This window comes from Dipodomys spectabilis, unplaced genomic scaffold, assembly GCF_019054845.1.
Source record: "Dipodomys spectabilis isolate Male_0828 unplaced genomic scaffold, ASM1905484v1 ptg000230l, whole genome shotgun sequence".
NCBI classification, from domain to species: Eukaryota; Metazoa; Chordata; class Mammalia; order Rodentia; family Heteromyidae; genus Dipodomys; species Dipodomys spectabilis.
In genome coordinates this window covers 3,245,042-3,265,207 of record NW_024870907.1, presented here as the reverse complement: position 1 = coordinate 3,265,207, position 20,166 = coordinate 3,245,042, and the positions used below count along the sequence as shown (strand labels likewise).

At 46.8% G+C, this 20,166-nt stretch overlaps 1 protein-coding gene across 1 annotated transcript in view; it reads left to right on the top strand.

Annotated features, from left to right (window-relative positions):
- Positions 1-415: 415 nt before the first annotated feature.
- Positions 416-20,166, top strand: part of Efcab6 (EF-hand calcium binding domain 6) — a 157,117-nt gene continuing 137,366 nt past the window's right edge. The window contains exons 1-4 of the mRNA XM_042697964.1: positions 416-563; positions 5,960-6,171; positions 12,397-12,485; positions 16,046-16,112. Of these exons, the coding sequence (XP_042553898.1) occupies positions 416-563; positions 5,960-6,171; positions 12,397-12,485; positions 16,046-16,112 (516 nt within the window). The remainder of the gene's footprint in view (positions 564-5,959; positions 6,172-12,396; positions 12,486-16,045; positions 16,113-20,166) is intronic.

Below are 20,166 nucleotides of genomic sequence, written 5' to 3'. Positions count from 1 at the left end.
TCTATTCTGTTCTGCTTTGTTCTATACTTCCGTTCCATTCTATTCTATACCTATCTTACTCTCTTCAATTTTGCAGTGCTGGGAATTGAATTCAGGGCCTTGAGCTTGCTAGGCATGTGCTCTACCACATGGACCACACTCGTTAGTCATTCTGTTGTTTTCCTGGGTCAGAGTCTCACTGTGTGGCCTGAGTTGGCTGAGAATACAGGTAGGCATTACCATGCCATTTGTGAAGTTTGTGGGATATGCTGAGAAGAACCCAGAATCATGATGTTGCACATATCTGAAAGTGATTGAAAGCTGGGCAGGCAACATTTTTACATGGCCCTCTGTCATTTCAGAAAGGGATAGGAAGCTGGGTGCTAACAGTGTCTGTTTGAGGATAATGGATCTGTTCTCTCATCACAGGGACTTAATGAATAAGATGGCAGTTCTACCAGACTGGCAAGCTCTGTACCCTCAGACACGGAAGTCCAACTACCCAAGGCCACACTCTTCACCGTGTAAAGTTCCCTTGAAAAATAGCTTTCAGAACATGTTCAGACCTTCTTCCTCTACTTCAAGTGAGTATTTGCAAGCAAATAAAAATAAAACTCTGGCAGAAGACTGCCTCCCCAGCTTAACATGTGCCTGGCTCAGGATGGAGGGTCACATGGTCCATTCGTGTTCGTGTGTGCTGTGTGGGAAGCAGCTGTGGACTGATCAGCCCACTTGTGTGTGGTTTTTGAGTGGGTAGGGCAGGATCTGATCCGGGACAGTGAATTTGCAATCTAGGTACTTAATTAACTGCTATGTTATATAGTATACTGGTTCTTTGTTGTTGTTGTTGTTTTTAAAGTAATGTTTTTTTTAGTAGTCTTTAAGTTTGTAGAAAATTTGAGCAGGAAGAATAGAAAATTCCCATACTGCTGTTACTCCTGATTCATCGAGAGGTTTTTCAGGTTTGAGTTTTAGGATTAGGTTGGAGGTAATTTAGTGAAGGGTGTAAGGTCTGTGTCTAGATTCACTTTGTTTTACATGTGGATGGCCACTTGTTCCAATGTTATTTATTGAAAAGACAACCTTTTCTTTGTGTTATCCTCACTGATTTATTGTGCATTTTGGCATTTAAAACATATTATATATAAATATATATATATATATATATATATATATATATATATAATGTACTTCTGATCACATTCACCTCTGTTACCTTATCTTTATTTATTTTTATTTCTTATTTATTTTTATGCTGGTTCTGAGGTTTGAACTCAGGGCTTGGGCTGCTATCCCTGAGCTCTTTTGTTCAAGAGCTTTTGTTAGCACTCTACCACTTCCAGCTTTTTGTCAGATAATTGAGATAAGAATCTCCCAGACTTTCCTTCCTGGGCAGGCTTCAAACCATGATCCTCAGATCTCAACCTCCTGAGTAGCTAGGATTATAGGGGTGAGCCATCAGTGTTCAACTTCTTCACTTATTTTTGTTTTTTCTTGCTGAGTGATAGAAAATTTTATTGCCACAATTTATCCATTCAACCAGTGAAGGGCACTTTTCCATAAATACCCACATATTATAATATAATATGTTGTATATATAATATATATTAAAATATATATTTTGTTGGTCATAGGGCTTGAGCGCTGGACCTGGGTGCTGTCCCTCAGCTCTTGAGCTCAAGGCTAGCACCACTTGAGCCACAGTGTCACTTCCAGCCTTTTCTGTTTATATGGTGCTGAACCGAGGGCCTCATGCATGCGAGGCAAGCCCTCTACCACTGAGCCACCTTCCCAGCCCAACGCACATACTGGTTTTTTGTTTTTTTTTTTGAGATCTTCATTCAGTCAGGGCCTTGTATTCTCTTGCTTCACTTTTTGCTCAAAGCTGGTACTCTACCACTTGGGACACAGCTCCACTTCTCACTTTTTGCTGATTATTTGGAGTTAAGAGTATCATATCCTTTTCTGCTTGAGCTGGTTTTGTACTTCAAGTCTTAGCTATTCATATAGCTAGGCTGCAGGGGTAATTTTTAAATGCAGTGAAGGGGTTTTTTTTTCCTTTTATTGATTACATATAAATAAATATGTATTTGAGTCTCATTACTTTAAACACAGGAGCTCTGCCCTCATCACTGTTTCCAGTTCTGGCTTCCTCATCATTTTAACAAGTTTCTGTCTCTGCTGAGGTCCCCTGGTGTCATCACGTCCTCTGTTACTGTCTCTGTTACTGAGTTGAACATGTTTCTTGGTCATAGTTTGCCCATGTTTTTGTATTGGTTTTCCTGTGGGTGTTCTTCTGATAACTGTTTAGGTCATCTTTTCCTTTGTGCTTGCCTTGCCATTAAAAAAAGTAATACCAGACATCTGTATAGGAGAGTAGAGGGAGAAGTAAATAGTATTTGTGCCTAGAGAGGACCCCTCCTCCTCTCAGGCCTTTCATGAGTGGGTGAACTGACGTTGCCACTGATGTGAGCCGTCCGGACCTGGTGGCATTTTCCTTAGATTTATGTTGTGCTGATTTCACATTTTCTTCTCTGAGACCTAAGATCTGAGTTCTCTGTGTTTGTAGCCCCTCTGTCAGTGTGAGATGCTAGAGCAGAGCATCTCTCTGTTTCTCAGCTCACTTCCATGGGACTCTGGCTCTGCACTGGACATTCAGTATCAGGAGAACCCTGTCCACCCTGTTGCCGTGCTTGGAGCCTGGGGCTGACCCCTGGTGTTCATTCAGTGAAGCCCTAGGTGCTCCAGAGGGGTTGGCCCCGCCCTTCTCTGTTGGCATTACACGCATGGCTGCCTTGCCACAGGCCAGTGCTGTGAGGGTCCTGGGCCAGGAACCCACACCACTCCACAAATGGCTATGAATAACAGCAAACCCAGCGCATTTGCTCTCCCACTACTGCAGATGAGCTCTCCTTCTATCTTGGGGACTGGCTCGTCCTTTCTGGAGCGGGTCTGTGAGTCCTCGGAGCTCGGTGGGGTTTTCTCTGAGCATATTGTTGGCCCCCGTGTTGAGGTGAAAGCGGTGGGATTTCTCCATCCTGCACAGATGGACAGTAATCCCTCAGCTCACCCCAGCAACATGGCATCCGTTCGTGCTCCCCACAGCGGGTTTGCAGGTGTGGTACCCCCTTAATTTCCAGCCTCAGAGGTTGCATGAGGCACGTGTGGTAAAAAATATTTCCTTCCAGTGACTTCACATAGCTTCCAGTCTACATTTTCTGCTACCTTTTATTAGCTTCTGAGTTGTAAAGTGGAGGCTCCTTGGAGAACAACTACAAAATACGAGCAGTCTGAGGAAGGAGCTCACAATGGAGGCATCCATTAGCCAGAGACCTGTGACCCTGGGTGGCGGGGGCCAGGGGGAGGGTGCCTGGTATACTAGCTCTTGGGGGGGGGTAGAGGAGGTAATACCAGCTCTTGGGGTACACCTGCTCCTGGGGAGAGGGAGATGTGGAGTCTGTCCCCTTCCTGAGCAGTTTTGAGGTCTGGTAGGGTGTTTGGGGGGTGGTCAGCTCCTTCTCCCTTGTGCCTGTATAGTCCTTGCTTGGCTCTATGACCCAGGTGCCATCTGTAACTAGAACAAGAGTTCCACATGGGAGATCCCAGGTGTCTGGCTGCTGGCTGCTTTCTATGTGCACCCCATCTACATATATCTTTCTCCCTCATGGGCCATTCTAACACCCCCCCTTTTGCCCCCACACCACCACAGGAGCCCCACCAGCCATTTGTAAAACCTTGTTAGCTCCAGAACAAACAAATCTCATCTTCATTCTGCTTGTTTCTGTCCTCACTATGGCTCCTTGCCCCAGTCCTCTCCCCTCTGTTCTTGCCCTGTCACCCATTTTCTACTCAGCAGCCATTGTGATCATAGAGCCCACCCAGGCCAGGTGCACTGGCCTCACCAGCAGGGCCCTTACTGCTCTGCCTCTCCCCTGGTACACACCACGAGGCCCATCCTGGCCTGAGCCCATTCCTGCCTCCAGCGTCCTCACCATTGCAGGGGTCTCCCTGTTTAGGACACTGTTACTTCAGCTTTCGGGTTTGCTGGGCAAGCTCATAAGCCCCCTGGAGGAGGCTTTCCATGCCACCCATGCGAGCCCCTGGGCACCGCCTGTACCACACTCTGCCACATTGTCTTTCCTCCTCTCTGCCTTGGCCACCGTCCACCATTATCTTAGGACTTCCTGGCTGATGACCACTCCTGTCTGTTTTTGCTGTCCAGATGGTGGGCTGCACCAGTCACAGGCACTGCATGTCTGACAGGTGGGCAGTGCCTAGGCCATCGTTCCCCAGGGATGTATCTACCTCCTTCACAGTCACTATATCTGAGGATTCCCCTCCCTCCTTAGGCCCAATATTGGTGCACATGCATGCATGCACATGTGCATACACACCCACACATACACACACTGACTGCATACCATAGCCAATAAAGCTCTGGGGTGCAGGCACACCACCCAGACCTCTACCCCAGAGTGACTGTGGGGACCCCTCCACGGGCTCTAGAGATGGCTTAGGTACCCCTGGTTGTGAAGATCCCCAACAGCCCTTGGGGTGCATCATGCGGTCCTGCTCTTTGAGGCCCTAGTCTGGCTCAGGGCCCCCAAGGCAAACATCTCCACTTGCTTCAGGCTGATGAGACATTCTCATTTCCAGGAGAAAACTGGAGCTGCTCATCCCTGGTGGCTGCCATGGTAACAGGATAGGTGAGGCAGGGGTAAAGCTACCACCCTGACCTGCTGCGTGGGACAGGGTTGCTCTCTAACCTTTGAAATCACCCCACGGAGGGGCAGGGGTGCCCGGGCTGCTGAAGTGCCAGCCTCTTGTCCTGCCCATCCGTCATAGAATATCACACTGACCATCATGTGGTCTGTTCATTGTCTCCTTCGATTGGTGCCACGAGGTGGTTTGTGGTTACATTTACTTGTTCCTGCCTGTTGGCCCCACCATTATTTTTATCCAGGATGGAGACCCATAGTCTGTTTCCTCTCACTGCTGACACAGACCCCAACACCCAGCATATCAGTCACCTGAGCACTTTTTTAGACACTCAGCCTTTCCATGGCTTGCCGCTCACTTGTCCTTCTGACTTGTAAGGGATCATCTAGAGTTAAGCATCACATGCTTCTCCCTGAAAAATGGTCAAGGCCAGGTAGACACCATACTTTAAAGAGTGATTTGATTACTACTTCTCAACTAAATTCTCTCTTCCCATAGTCTTAATTTTTCTAACAATATCCTATGTGCTGTGTGTGTGTGTATGTGTGTGTGTGTGTGTGTGTGTGTGTGTGTATGCATGCACACACCAGTACTCAGGCTTGAACTCAGGGCCTGGGTGCTGTCCCTTAGCTTTTTCACTTAAGCTTGTGTTCTACCAATTGAGCCACACACAGCTTCACTTCTGGCTTTTTGCTGGTTCATTGGAGATAAGAGTCCCAGATTTGTCTGCCAGAGCTGACTTCAAACTGGGTCTCAGGTGTCAGCTTCCTAAGATTAGCTAGGATTATAGATGTAAGCCACCAGCACCTAGCCCTATGTGCTTTTAGGAGAAGAATACCTTTCCCCCTGTTTTTCTCACCTAAATCATAGTGACAAAATTTCAGAGGTAAAAAATGACGATAGTAAACCTGGAGCCATTGGCTCATGCCTGTAATCCTAGCGACTCAAGAGGCTGAGATCTCAAAATTGAGGTTGAAAGCCAGCCAGCACAGAAAAATTCATGAGACTGTCTTCTCCAGTTAACAACCAAAAAGCTGAACATGAAGCTGTGGCTTCAAGTGGTACAGCACCAGCTTTGATGAAAAAGCTCCTACGAATAGCTCCTAGGCCCAGAGTTCAAGCCCTGAGACTGGTACAAATGGGAAAAAAATGACTGTAGATTTTTCCATGACTGAACTTGTAGACCTAAAGATAGTGGAAGAACCTGCTTGGTTCCATTCTTCTTTTTATGTTTGAATAGCAAGCTCCATCTCTCTTACAGCCACAGCCATTGCAAATCCAATCCTGTCCTCCTCGGATATTAAGCGGATTCTATTTCAGAAAATTTCTGATAAAAGGGATGAATTGAAAAAAGCCTTCCAGCTGCTCGACACGGGTCAGAACCAGACCGTGAGCAAGAATGAATTGAGAAGAGCCATCACCACTTTCCTGTTGCCACTCACCAGAGAACAGTTCCAAGATGTGCTGGCTCAGGTGTGTTCATGGGAACTGGGACATGTGGGATGTGCTGATGGAATTCAGGTCCTGGGTGCTGCCCCTGGGCTATTTTGCTCAAGGCCAGCTAGTGCTCTACCACTTTGAGCCCTGGCACCACTTCTAGTTTTCTGGTGGTTCACTGGAGATGAGTCTCACAGACTTTCCTGCCTGGGCTGGCTTTGAACTGCAATCCTCAGATCTTAGCCTCCTGAATAGCTAGGATTATAAACATTAGCTGTGGAACCTGGTAATATGTTGATTTTTTTTTAATGTCACCTTTTAAGGCTATGTATATTTTTAACAACTAGTAAGACAGAATTTACATATCACAAAATACACTTTTTTAAAGTTATAAATCTTGTTTTTAATTTGCCAAATAATCTTTAAAAGAATTATAAAAGACAAAAAGCATACTTTCATTCAGACTGCCTTTTTTAAGTAAGTGATTTGCTCTTAATTACAAATACTGGGTACGACAATACCTTCTTTTCAAAACCAATAACTACAAGAGTGTATTGTTAACCTGTATGAATCAGTGTTTTTAATTTATTCACAGTTGTGCAACTGTCACAGCAACAGGCAACTTAAAAGCTGTTTTTGCTAGGCCCATGAATTAACTAAAAGCAGGATAAAAAGGCTGAGTGCCCAGCCCCTTCTCTGCTTTATGTCTGAGTCCTCTGATCTGAGCCATTTCCTCCTGTGGTCACTTTGCAGTCAGCTGCAGGAAAGACAGGATTTACCTAGAATCATCTTGTGACACAGCAGCTTGGCACCCCCCCCCCCAGGCAGTGCCACCCGCTCATCACCTTGTGGCACAAGGTGCAGCAGCTGCAAAGGCAAGCTCAGGCCGGCCGCGGGCCACTCATCCCTGCTCTCCTCTAGCAGGGGGCTCTCCAAAACCCCCAGGACAAAGGCCACACAGGTGACTTGGGCTGGTTAAAACTGTGTGTCCCCTGCCCCCAAGTCTCCCTACTTAACCTGAAACAGATGCCAGCACCCTGAGAACAGCAGAGATATTCTGAAGCACTATCTTCTTGAACACAGTTCCACAAAATGCATCTCCTTTGTCTGCCCTTTGCCATGACTCTCTATTTGGCATTTTGGGTGAATGGCTGGATGTGCTCTGTGGAACACCTGGGGTGTAAAACTCCATTGTCACCAGCATTGTCTAATTGGAGGACAGTGTCACCATCCCCTGTATCCATCACAGTGATTCTGCCCTTGCCTGGAGCCAGCGCTTCTGCTTTCTGTCATGGTCAGTGGTACATAGCCAGTGAACGGGTCATACTTTGGTAACTGCTTTTTCCATGCCTATATCTCTACTGCATTCTTTTTTTTAGGGCCAAATAGTAGTCCACTGAATGAACACACTTCTTTCTCTGTTTCCCCTTTCTTTAGAGGGTGGACCTTTGAATTGTTCACACCTTTGGACTTCTTTGAATTCCTTTGTTGTGACCCTTACTGCCCAGGGTTCTGTGTGACCACAGCTGGCAGTTGTCTTGGCTGCACACCTGTGGGACTTGCTGTGTCCCATGGTAACATTCTGACTCTGTGTGTGTGTGTGTGTGTGTGTGTGTGTGTGTGTGTGTGTGCCATTCCTGAGGCTTCAACTTAGGGTCTAGGTGCTGTTCCTGAGATTTTTTTTGTTCAAGGTTAGAGCTCTGGCACTTGAGCCACACTTGAGCCACAGCTCTACTTGTAGCTTTTCTGGTGATTAATTGGAGATAAGAGTCTCACAGGTTTTCCTGCCCAGCTGGCTTTGAGTTTCATTCTTCAGATCTCAGCCTCCTGAGTGGCCAGGATCACAGGTGTGAGCCACTGGGCGCCCAGCAGCATTCTGACTTTTAAAGAGCACTCTTTCTTGTAAGCATTGCGTTCATTTCCTCTGAAGCTAGATTTAACTGACACTTTGTACCAAATGGAGAGTTAAAATATTATTTCCTGCTGTGTGCCCTTATAGTCATGCTCTAATGTGTAATTTACAATTTTGACAATCTTCCCAAGCTAATCAGATATGCAGGAAGGGGGAAAGTACAGAAAATATGAAGTGTGTATTTGGTTTTAAAAGTGACATATGTTTTTTATATTTTTTTATTTTTTAAGAAGCCACTGAGATCCCTGGAATGTCAAAGGCATTTTTTTTCAGAGCAGGTCTTGTAATCTCTCCTGAACAACAGACTGGCTTCCCTAGAGCTTGTAGCTGGTGGAACCTAGGAGTCAGTAATGAGGTCCCAGTGTGCTGTGGGTACCAAGGTCATGGCCAAGGTCGACGACAAGAGCGAAGGGCAGACCCTACGCTCTGGCCTGGGCTGCACTTCTGTAGGTCTTTCTGAGTAGCCCACATGGTGACTCAACCTCCTTTTCCTGGGAGGTGGAGACCAAAAGGTTTCATGGCCCTTTACCTTTGAAGGTGGACAAAGCATTTTCTAGTTAGGGCTGAATTTCTGTTAGCTCTGATTTCTTTCAAGAGCCATGGCAGGAATGTATTCATGTAGAATCGTACCAACTGGCCAGGGCAAGAGGGATGGCTGGCTTCTGTCTGGGAGCAGCCCTGTACCTTGTTACTTTCCACATGGCCTCGGTCTCAGTATTATTATTTTTTTTGGGGGGGTCCAGTCGTGGGGCCTGAACTCTGGGCCTGGGTGCTGTCCCTCAGCTCTTCAGTCAAGGCTAGCGCTCTACCACTTGAGCCAAAGCACCACTTCCGGCTTTTTTCTTTTTGCTTATGTGGTGCTGAGGAATAGAACCCAGGGCCTCTGGCATGCAAGGCAAGCGCTCTACCACTGAGCCGCCTTCCGAGCCCCTCGGTCTCAGTATTAATGCAGACCATTTGCCGAGAACTTGGATTGGTCCAAGAGAGGGAGAACAGAGCTGGACTCTGGGCCCCGTGCTGAGCTGGGCTCTGGGCCCCGTGCTGTGCCAGGCCAGGCCCGGTGTCTTCTTGGAAGATGCTGATGGGGACTGACATAGCCCTTCCCTCTGCCCATCTCCAAACCCTGGCTGAGGCTCTGCTCCCGCAGTTTATCTTTGGATGGTTTTGATCATTTAACATATGTCACAGATTCATAAATCCTAGAAAGGGGTATATTGTACAGAGCCTTCCCTTCAATTTTCCAGGGCACTCAGTTTTAGCAAGAGTGCTCATGGCAACGATTTATCACTATATTACAATTAATTTGAAATGTGGTGAGCTGCACTCTGTGATGGTCTTCCTCTCTAGACAAGGCCATGACGATAGTGTCATTGGTGGACTCTGCACCATGCCAGGAGATTGTGAACTGTGTGGAGATGCCTCCTCCCCCAGCGGACACCTCCTTCCCCAGGGGATACCTCCTCTTTCTCCCTTGGGACACCTCCTCCTTCCCCAGGACACATCTCCTCCTCCTCCCTTGGGACAGCTCCTCCTTCCCCAGGGGACACTTCCTCCTCCTCCTTGCTCAGGGCTGCCACATCTGAGTTTCTCTCTTTACTCCCCTATAGCCACCATGAACTTCAAGTCCACATTTCATCTGTTCTGGTCTTCTGTCATATTAGGGAAACGTGAGCAGTTGATGGCACATGTATGTGTTGGTAACTGGACAATCAGGCATTCTTCCCTGGCCCCTTCCCCAGGCTCCTCGTCCCACAGGCTTTAGATAGAAAAGAGAAATTCGGGCTGGGAAGGTGGCTCAGTGGTAGAGCACTTGCTTTGCATGCCTGAGGCAGCACCACATAAGCAAAAAGAAAAAAGCTGGAAGTGGCGCTGTGGCTCAAGTGGTGGAACACTAGCCTTGAGCTGAAGAGCTGAGGGACAGCGCCCAGGCCCAGAGTTCAGGCCCCACGACTGGACCCCCCAAAAAAAAAAGAAAAAAAGAAAAGAGAAATTCATTTATGAGACAGATACCACACAACTGTGGCCACTCTATGGGTGTCAAATTTGACTGACTCTGTGGATCTACATAAGCTTAATAATGAAGTATATTGACTTTTAAAATTTAAATTCTAATGCTCTGAATATTTGTGTTATTTTTTATTTTTATTTTTTTTGCCAGTACTAGGATTTGAACTCCAGGTCTAGTACTTGCTCAGCATGCTTGTTTGATTGGTGTTCTACCAATGAGATATGCCTCCAGTCTAGCTTTTTGCTGCTTAGTTTTGGACATGGAGTCTCATGGATTTTTGTGTCCTTTCTGGCATTGAACTACAATTATCCAATCTCAGTCTCCTGAATAGTAAAGATTTACAGGTGTGATTCAGTGGTGCCTTGTTTAAAAATTAAAATTTTATTTAGAAATTATTTTGATTCCAGAAAATTTGCCATAAGAATGGAATGAGGGCTGGGAAGGTGGTTCAGTGGTAGAGTGCTTGCCTTGCATGCATGAGGCCCTGGGTTCGATTCCTCAGCACCACATTAGCAGAAAAAACAGGAAGCGGTGCTGTGGCTCAAGTGGTAGAGTGCTAGCCTCGAGCTGAATTGCTGAGGGACAGTACCCAGGCCCAGAGTTCAGGTCCCACAACCGACAAAAAACAAAAAGAATGGAATGACTGGGGCTGGGAAGGTGGCTCAGTGGTAGAGTGCTTGCCTTGCGTGCATGGGGCCCTGGGTTTGATTCCTCAGCACCACATAAGCAGAAAAAGCCGAAAGTGGCACTATGGCTTAAGTGGTAGAGTGCTAGCCTTGAGCTGAAGAGCTGAGGGACAGTGCCCAGGCCCAGAGTTCAAGCCCCATGACTGACAAAAAAAAAAAAAAAAAAAAGAATGGTATGACTAGCACTTAAGCAGCACAAATAATACTCAAGTGGCTTTTGCTTAGCTTTAGGAGCTATGACCATATTCTAAATAGTTTCTCCTAGGATCTCACATTGTGTGTATGAGTGCATGTCTGTATGTGAGTGTGTTCAAAGTCAACATAGTTAATGTATACAACATACTTTTTTTTCTAAAAGTATTTGGGAAGAAGTGATTTATTTCACAGTTCTTTCCAAGTAAGTCCAGAACTAGAACTTGATATCTGATGCGTTCTCTCACTGACTAGGGCTCTACCAACTGAGCCACACCTCCAACCCCCACTTCTTTTTTTTTGGCCAGTCCCAGGACTTGAATTCAGAGCCTGGGTGCTACCCCTGAGCCTCTTTGTGCTCCAGGCTAGTGCTCTACCACTTGAGCCACAGCACCACTTCCAGCTTTTTCTGAGTAGTTGATTGGAGATAAGAGTCTCACAGACTTTCTTGTGTGGGCTGGCTTTGAACCACGATGCTCAGATCTCAGCCTCCTCAGTAAGATTACAGGTGTGAGCCACTGGCTCCCAGCTCCCAGTTAGTTCTTCACTCTTAAACAGTTCAGTATATTGTTCCTAAGGAGAACAACTTGCACTGATTGCTGAGATAAATAGGCACACGCTACCACACCCAGCTTCTTCTGTGAGACAGTCTCCCAGACTTTTCTGTCATTGCTGGTCTGGAACCTCAGTCCTCCCAAACTCAGCTTCCATATAGCAAGGTTGAGCCACCACTCCCAGCTGTAGCTGAGAGGGTCAAAACTGTGAGGCTGGCCTTACCCTCTCATCCTCCTAGCCTCAGCCTTCCAGGCAGCTGGGATTAACAGGTGTGAGCCATGGTTTTCCATCAAGACTTTTCAATTTAAAAGTGACCTTTTCTACCCCAAAGCTATTTGAATGTTTAGGAAAATTACATAGCACTAGGAGTATACCTCAGCTCCTAACTTATATGTATTAGAATATATTTGTATTGATTTCCTCTTTTCTTTTAGATAGATTTTAGGTTTGGCTAGGTTTAGACTTGATGTTTAGATAATTTTGTTGCTGGCACACTGATGCTTCGTCTAGGATTACAGACTGACACTGGTGCTTGGTTTTCTGAGGCTACCTTTGATCTCAGATACCAGAGAAGTGGTGTAACTGTGTGCCAGCAATCCAACCCACAGCACACCGTGGAGCTGAGCTTGTGTGCTCATCTGTGTTTTTTTTTTTTTTTTTTTTTTTGGGTCCAGTCGTGGGGCCTGAACTCTGGGCCTGGGCGCTGTCCCTCAGCTCTTCAGCTCAAGGCTAGCGCTCTACCACCTGAGCCACAGCGCTATTTCCGGCTTTTTTTCTTTTTGCATATGTGGTGCTGAGGAATTGAACCCAGGGCCTCATGCATGCAAGGCAAGCGTTCTACCACTGAGCCACCTTCCCAGCCCTGGACCTTAATTCTTTAACATCCTGTTACTCTTGTTTGAATGTAGCTCCCTCTGACCAGCTCTGGATCTGTGCCGTACATGGAATTCCTGTCCAAGTTTGGCGGGATTGACCTGAACATCAATGTTATAAAGAGGTAAGTGTTATTCAGTCATAGGTAAATGCGAAGTTGAGATGACGAATAAATGCTGTGACAAAAGGCCCCAAGAAGCCATCTTTGTTTTTTTCTATGGCTATGTAGCCTAGGATGGCCTTGAACTCATGATTCTTTTGCCTCAGCCTCTGGATTGCTGGGATTACAGGCATGCACCAACATGCCTGACTTATATCTATAGTTCCATGAGAAGTGAGTTGATGGAGCTTTTCCCTATGGAATGCAGTGTATTGATCTTTAGTCCAAATTGAATTTAGAGAAGATTCTAACATGTCTATAAGAGATATTTCAGAATGAAACAAGGTATATTGTAATGAAATGTTATTGTAATGAAATGTAAGCATAACCCATGAAAAATGAGGCAAAATATGCCTTATTTTAGATTTTGAATAATGGATTCTATTTTTGTGCTGTTCCATTTCTTTCTTTTAATTTCAGTCTCTCTTTTTATTTTGGTGCTGAGGATTGGCCCCATGGTGTTGGCTGGCATCTTCCACTTGAGCCACGCCTGGCTTTTCATTCTGCAATGAGATAATGGCATGCAGAAGTTGAAATGTGTTGGGTTATGTGTGTTTTCATTGCTACTAATTGGAAAGTGATGTGTTTTGGTGGCTAGAAAGGGAATGTTAACATCTTGTCTGAGCACTTTTGGCCTCTCATAGTCCCAGCATAAACATAATGCTCATTTGCTTCATCTTCAGAGCGAGAGGCCGGAGCATGGCATTAGATGTCTCTGTCATCTGGGAAGTTCCTAGCTCCTAGCATGTGGTTTGTGCACAGTCTAGGAAACAACTAGTTTAATAGAACAACTTCGCTAATGATTGGACTCTAAGGGACTAAGCCCATTTTCCCCAGGAGCTGAGTATACTGCTACAGAAAAGAAACTCATTCCCCCATCAAGCAGCTTTTAGTATTGCCCAGTGTTCTTGACTGAATCCTCAGTCTTGCTTAGTACAAGAGAAGTGGGGAGTTGATCACATTTCCAGACCCATGCCCTATGTTACAGCCATAGGAAATAGACTAAGGCCCCTCCATGACCTGGACTTCTCTGTGGCCTGTTTAGTGTTATTTTGACTCTGTATTCCTCCTCTTGACCCAGACCCATCCCTGTTGGTGTGATGATTGTTGTGTAGACCATAACTAGTTCACACACACTTGGTTGCAAAAGCCAAAAAGATGGGGCCTTGTGGGGCAGTGCTGGGGTTTGAATGCAGAGCTTTGCACTCAGATGGCAGTCACTGTACCATTTGAGCCATACACTCTGCCCGCCCCTCTCCACTCTTTTTTTAAGTTTATGTTTCAGGCAGAGTTTTACCTTTTTGACAGGAACAGGCACCAAACCATGATCCTCCTATTTATAGTCGCATATAAATAGCTGGGATTATAGGTGTGTACCAACGTGCCAGCTTATTGATTTAAGTGGGGTCTCACTAACTTTTTTTTGCCTTGACTGGCCTTCAACCAGGATCTCTCCTAACCTCTACCTCCCAAGTGGCTAGGATCCTAAGTGAGAGCTGCTGGTGTCCTTCAAGAAGAGACTGAAAAAATTCTTATTGAGAAACTTCTGTCTAATAAGTTATTTGAGATGAAAATGATCATAAGCTACTTTCTTCAAGATAAAAGGTTAAATATTTTTGGTATATTTGAAAGACGTTGTACTCTGAAGCTGGATTCTCTGTTGTTGGAGACAATGCATCATAGCAAACACCTTCTCCTTCCAGCCATCCCTGTGGTAGGCTATTTGCCATGAATAGCGTTTCTGCTGAAAACAATTAAATTTGTGGGCAACAGGTAAAGCATATGTACACTTCTTCACGTGGCACTGAACTCACAAGGACTTCTTGTGTGGGCATTAGCATCTACAACATTAAATGTAAAAGGGTTAAAAATTCTTCAGCTAAAAGAGTATCAGACTGTTTACATTTTTTTTCTTGCTGGTCCTAGGGCATGAACTCAGGGCCTGGGTGTTGTCCCTGAGCTTTTTTGCTCAAGGCTAGATAAGCTACAGCTCCACTTCTAGCCTTTTTGGTGGTTAACTAGAAATAAGAATCTTCCAGACTTTCCTACACAGACTGACTTTGAACTGTGATCCTCAGCTCTCAGCCTCTTGAGCTGGGATTACAGGTGTGAGCCACCGTTGCCCATTGGAGATTCATCTTTAGAGAGTTCCTGTCTCCAAGTTAGTATCTGAGAGCAGCTGGTCGCAGTTAAGGTTCTGAAGCCCAGAGATGAGGGGTGTGTGTCAGGGTGTAGGTAAGGAAGAACACCTGTGAAGGGCAGAGGGCAAGGTTGGCTGTGAGGTGGTGACTTGGTCAGGTGCGGGAGGCTGTGGCTGGCGCACTGCAGCTTGCTAGGTTCCAGGTTCCGGGTCCTGCTACTGACCATTGTCACACTCGTCCAGTTTATTCCCACCGGTCTCTGCCATGAGCAGGGACAGCATTCGGCTCACTGCCATGACCCAGACCTGGTGTATAGGAAGCACTGTCAAATGCTGAAAAGCGGGGGAGCCCTAGTTCTGCTTCCTTTGTTCTCTACCCTGTGCCCCAACTCCACTGGGGTGCTCTAAAGAGAGCTCTAAAGAGACACATGGATCGTGCACAATGCAGAAGATTGACGGGGGAAAGGCAGACGAAGCGAAGGGATGGCAGGCACACTCCTCTCTGATGGCCACAGAATGGCCCAGGGGTCACGGTGGTCAGCACCAGGGCTGACCTCCACTTGTTCTGTGTTACCTTCATTCTCCCATCCACATCTCCACATTAGTCAGGATGATGGTGGTCCCAGGCCCAGAGACCTGCTCTGAATTAAATGAGATGAAACATGGCCCGAGTAGGTGCTCACTGAGCATCCACTACAATCACCTCACTGCCAGGGACTGAGGAGAGCCATTGGCCTTTTGTTTCATTTCATGGCGAGGAAACAGGCAGAGAGAGGTGAAGCCATTCACTCATGTTCATACTTCAGGCTGACTTTAAAAGAGATTTCTTTTTTTTGGGTCCAGTTGTGGGGCCTGAACTCTGGGCCTGGGCGCTGTCCCTCAGCTCTTCAGCTCAAGGCTAGCACTCTACCACTTGAGCCATAGCACCACTTCTGGCTTTTTTTTCTGCTTATGTGGTGCTGAGGAATCGAACCCAGGGCCTCATACATGCAAAGCAAGCGCTCTACCACTGAGCCACCTTCCCAGCCCTAAAAGATTTCTTAAGCCAGGTGCTGGTGCTTCTCGCCTGTAATCCTAGCTACTCAGGAGGCTGAAATATGAGGATCAGGGTTCAAAGCCAGCCTTGCCAGGGAAGTTCATGAGACTCTTATCTCATTAACCACCATAAACGCTAGAAGTAGAACTGTGATGCATGTGGTAGACTTCCAGCCTTCAGTGGAAAAAGCCAAGCAAGAGTGTGAGGCCCTAAGTTTAAGCCTCAGTAACTGACACCAAAGAAAACGGGGAGGGGGGAAGGTTTATGTAAAAATCCTTTCTAGTTAAGGAGTCTGTAAGCTTTGTGTAAACACTGATCAAAACATTTTAACAAAGATTTTTTTTTAAGGGGAAATGGAAGTGAAATGGATAGCTGTCGGACACTGAAGGAACTTGAAAGCCAAATCGGGGAAAAGGTAATACGAGCGTCCAGCCAGTGGCAGGTGTCAGCTGAGGTGGTTGATTCTAACTATGCGCCCCTTGTCTGAGCCGGCACCTAAAGCTCTCTGGCTAAGCCAATGTCAGAACAAGTCCCTGGAATGGCTGTTATCCCAAAGCCTTCACAATGGCAGATGGATGGCATCTTCTAGCGAATGGCATAGGTAGAAGTCTTAGAATATGAATTGCTTTGGTAAGGATCTTTGTATCTTTGTTAGTAAAGCTGCCTCTCTGCTTTTGTATTGGACCAAACTAGGCTTTCTTTAGAAAGAGAAAGTGACTGCTTTTCCCCAGCAAATGCTGATCAAGAGCATCAGTGGGGAGAGGGGGTTTAGGGGGTAGCTAACCAGGCAGACCGGCAGCAATATACATTTAATACTGAGTAATTTGCCCCGAGAGCTACTGCACTGTGTGTAGGAGCAGAGCACCTGGCCTCATTCTTGCTGATTACTGAGACCTCACCATGGCTAGGGTGGGGAGAGGGTGGTAATGCCATGCAAGACTTGGAACCTGATGCTTTTTTAAAATGCATTTGAGTCTGTCAGTTACATGGCTTAATTTATTTGATACAATATGTTGGTTTGGAATGCAACAAATTTACTTTCTTTTCTGAAATCTTTTTAGACTTTCATACATTTCAAAATCAAAATTAACTAGAGATCCACAGAACGTTGGCTTTGAGTTTGCTGGCTGGTGCCATTAAGGCCCCAAACTCCTCCTTAAATCTGGTAATTTGTTAGCCATACGTGCTGAAGACCTGATGCAAGCAGGGGCCCTGGCGTCATCATCTTCCTCTGGTTTGCGACCCTAGTTATTCTGGAGGGAAGCCGACTGCTTGTGACAGCATGGGTCTACACCATAACATGAGATCTCACAGTTAGTGTGGCGAGAAGAGACATAGCAGGGGTGGGGTGGTTGGGGTTACCTGAAACAAGACTGAGAAGACCTTTCCTTTTGTGCTCCTCCTAGGGATCAAGGTAGAACTTTGCAGGTGTGTGTGTGTGTGTGTGTGTGTGGTGTGTGTGTACGTATACACACGCTCACGTGAGCATGCTGGTACAGGGGCTTGAGCTCAGACCTGGGCACTGTGCCTTAACTAACTTTTTTTTCAAGGCTAGCTTTGACCCATAGCCCAAGGGTTTTGGTGGTTAATTGGAAATAAGAGTCTGCTCAGGCTGGCTTTTAAACCATAATCTTTAGATCACAGCTTCCTGAGTAGCTAAGATTACACAGTTTGGGGGCAGCATCCTGTGAAGACAAGAAGATAAGGGCCAAAAGCTGAGGAGCGATGGCAGAGAGAATGCTCTATCTTGGGGTTGTCCAGCTAGTGCAGTTTACCAGCCAGGTGGCCTTCGGCAAGTCCATGTCATTGGGTTTCTGTATCTGTCCGTGGGGATCTCATCCATATGGAGGATCTAAGGTTGAAAATATCTAGTAGTGACCACTGGGAACCCTACCAGGATTCAGTGAGCCCGAGGAGCCTGGGGAAAGGGGGATACAATGAGCTCTTGAGCCCCAAGAACCCCACAGGGATACAGTGAGCCGCAAGAGCTGGCAGCGATGCACTGAATCCTGGGAGCTACTGTTCTTCGCCTGTAGCATCCTAAATCCCTTCTCCCCCTCTTCCTGGAATAGAGTGGCTGAAACGAACAGGTCGTTAAGCTTGCCCTGCCCTTTGCTGCTCCCTGGCACCTCTTAGTGGAAGGTCATGGCTAGTGCTGGAGCCTGAGAAGGGTGGATTAGATTACTGGAGCCAGTCTCCAAGCCTGGTGATGACTGGTGAATGAAAAAGATGCTCGTTATTCTGCTTTAGTGATGAAGCTAAATAAGTGCATTGCGTATTGCTTATTGGAGCCAGCAGTACATGTGTATCCCTTGGAATTTGGGGAGTCGGACTATGTTAATGCACGTGTGAGCCAGCCTTCTTAAACCCACAAATAAGTAGTAGCTCAGCTAGACTCCCAGACTGACTGAGTACTCCAGACTGACTGAAGTACTGGTACTTCAGTACTTACCATGCAGTGGGTCTCTCAGATGGCTGCTTTCCCAGACTCTGCCTCCTTCCCATGTTCAGGCCCTCGTTCATGCTCGTTGCCTATGGGTCCCTGGGCTCTGAGCCCCACCTTTTCCCATCGGACCCAGGGAGCAAGCCAGGCTGGATGGTCTCCAAGGTGCATATGCGTTGCGTGACTGTGCCCTGTCTGTTCCCCTAGGGTCCACCCTGTGCTGGGGATGGGGAGGTTTGTCCAGTCATCAGCCCCAGGGTTTAATCTGCACTGTGCTCCACCTAGCCGTCACCCAAAGGCCTGTGTGGTCCTCACCCTCACTCTCTTGGCGCCCCTGCTTTTCATTTCATCACAAAGTAAGACCCGGCACGTTCCTCCAGTCCCCTGGCTGTACCTCAGATGAGCTGGTTCAGGGGTTCTCTGGTCTCCAGGTTCTCTGCTCCTATAGACTGGAGGTGGAGGGATCTAGGGAGACTCAGCCACTCAGAATGGCCTCCAGGGGAAGGGGCAGCAAGCTGTGGACAGCATCGGGCCACCAGTGGAGTTTACCACGAAACCTGCCACAAGAGTGTTTCACCATCGAGTAAGGTCAAGGGAACAAAGCCTTAGGGCAGGCCTCCCTCCACTGACCAGGGAGGCTGGTTTTCCTGGCTAAACCCTCCTAATGACAGCTTAACCTGCCACCAGGTGGCGGCTCTAGCCACACCAGGCTGGGCACTCCTGGTGCCCAGACAGAGCCTCCTCGTGGACAGGAGAGGAGGGAGCCTGGCTACCAGAAGACAAATGTTTCTCCCCTTCTGGCCACCAAAAGGTCGTCCCCATTCCTGGCACATGTGCAGATACTTCAAAGTCAGTTTTTTGCAATGGGCTACTCTTCCATAATGACTTCAGGAACAGGGGAAAACTTCTCCCATGTTTCACAGCCCAGAATGCACCCCAAACAGACCTACACTGGCTGTGGCCCTGGTCCCTGCCAGCAGCCTAGGCCAGCCCTGGCTCTCCTTCCCCAATGTGGTTCTATCTGTGGAGCACATGGCCACCCAAGGAGGTGCAGCTGAACCAGAGGGGACTGGAGGGTTTGTTAGAAAGGAAAGAGAGGAGCACGGGATGACTCTGTGAGCCTGTTTGAGCCCTGGCTAGGAGTTCTCTGAAGAGCTCTGCTGTATGAAATCACTTAGCTCCCAGGAGATGTGCATAAGGCAGCAGCTACTGCTGCCCAGTGTTGGCCTAGGAGAGACTGAAAATGATCACACAGCCCAGCCAGGGGTGCAGAGCTGAGCGGAGAGGCTACTGCAGCCTCAGCTGGGTCCAGAGCTCTTGATTTAACCCCTGGGCTATTCTGCCTCTGTGTGCCTCTATGTGTGTGTGTGCATGCATGTGTGCGCTGGTACTAGGGCTTGAACTTAGGGCCTGGGCACCCTCTCTTTTTTTTTTATTGTGAGAATACCGTAGAGAGGAGTTACAATTACATGGGCAAGATAACGAGTACATTTCTTATCAAGCATTATTGCCTCCTCATTGTTTCCCCTTCTCATCCCTTCCCATACTCCTCCTCTCCCCCCACCTGATCCTCTCCCTACCCCCCCACCAAAGTTGTTGTTTGTTTTTCGACATAACTACTTGTACATCTCATTGTTGCAATGGGTCCACCTGTATCCCTAGTTAAACGATTTGTTTTTTTCCCATCCCCTTCACAAATTATACCAACATCAACTACAATGAAAGTATGGGTTCTACTGCGGGGGAGGGACATACAAAGCAACATAGAAATCATCTTATAAATATGATAGAAACAATTGCATGAAAGAAAAAAAAAACAAAAAAACATTTGAATACTTATCTTGGAGTTCATTCCGCTAACATCAACTTATCTGACCTTTTCTGCTTGACTCAGACATATACTAGTTATTGCAAATAAGGTAAACCGTGGGGCCTATGTTTCTTTGGGCCTGGCTTACTTCACTTAATATAATTTTTTCCAAGTCTTTCCATTTCCTAACAAATGGGGCAATGCCATTCTTTCTGA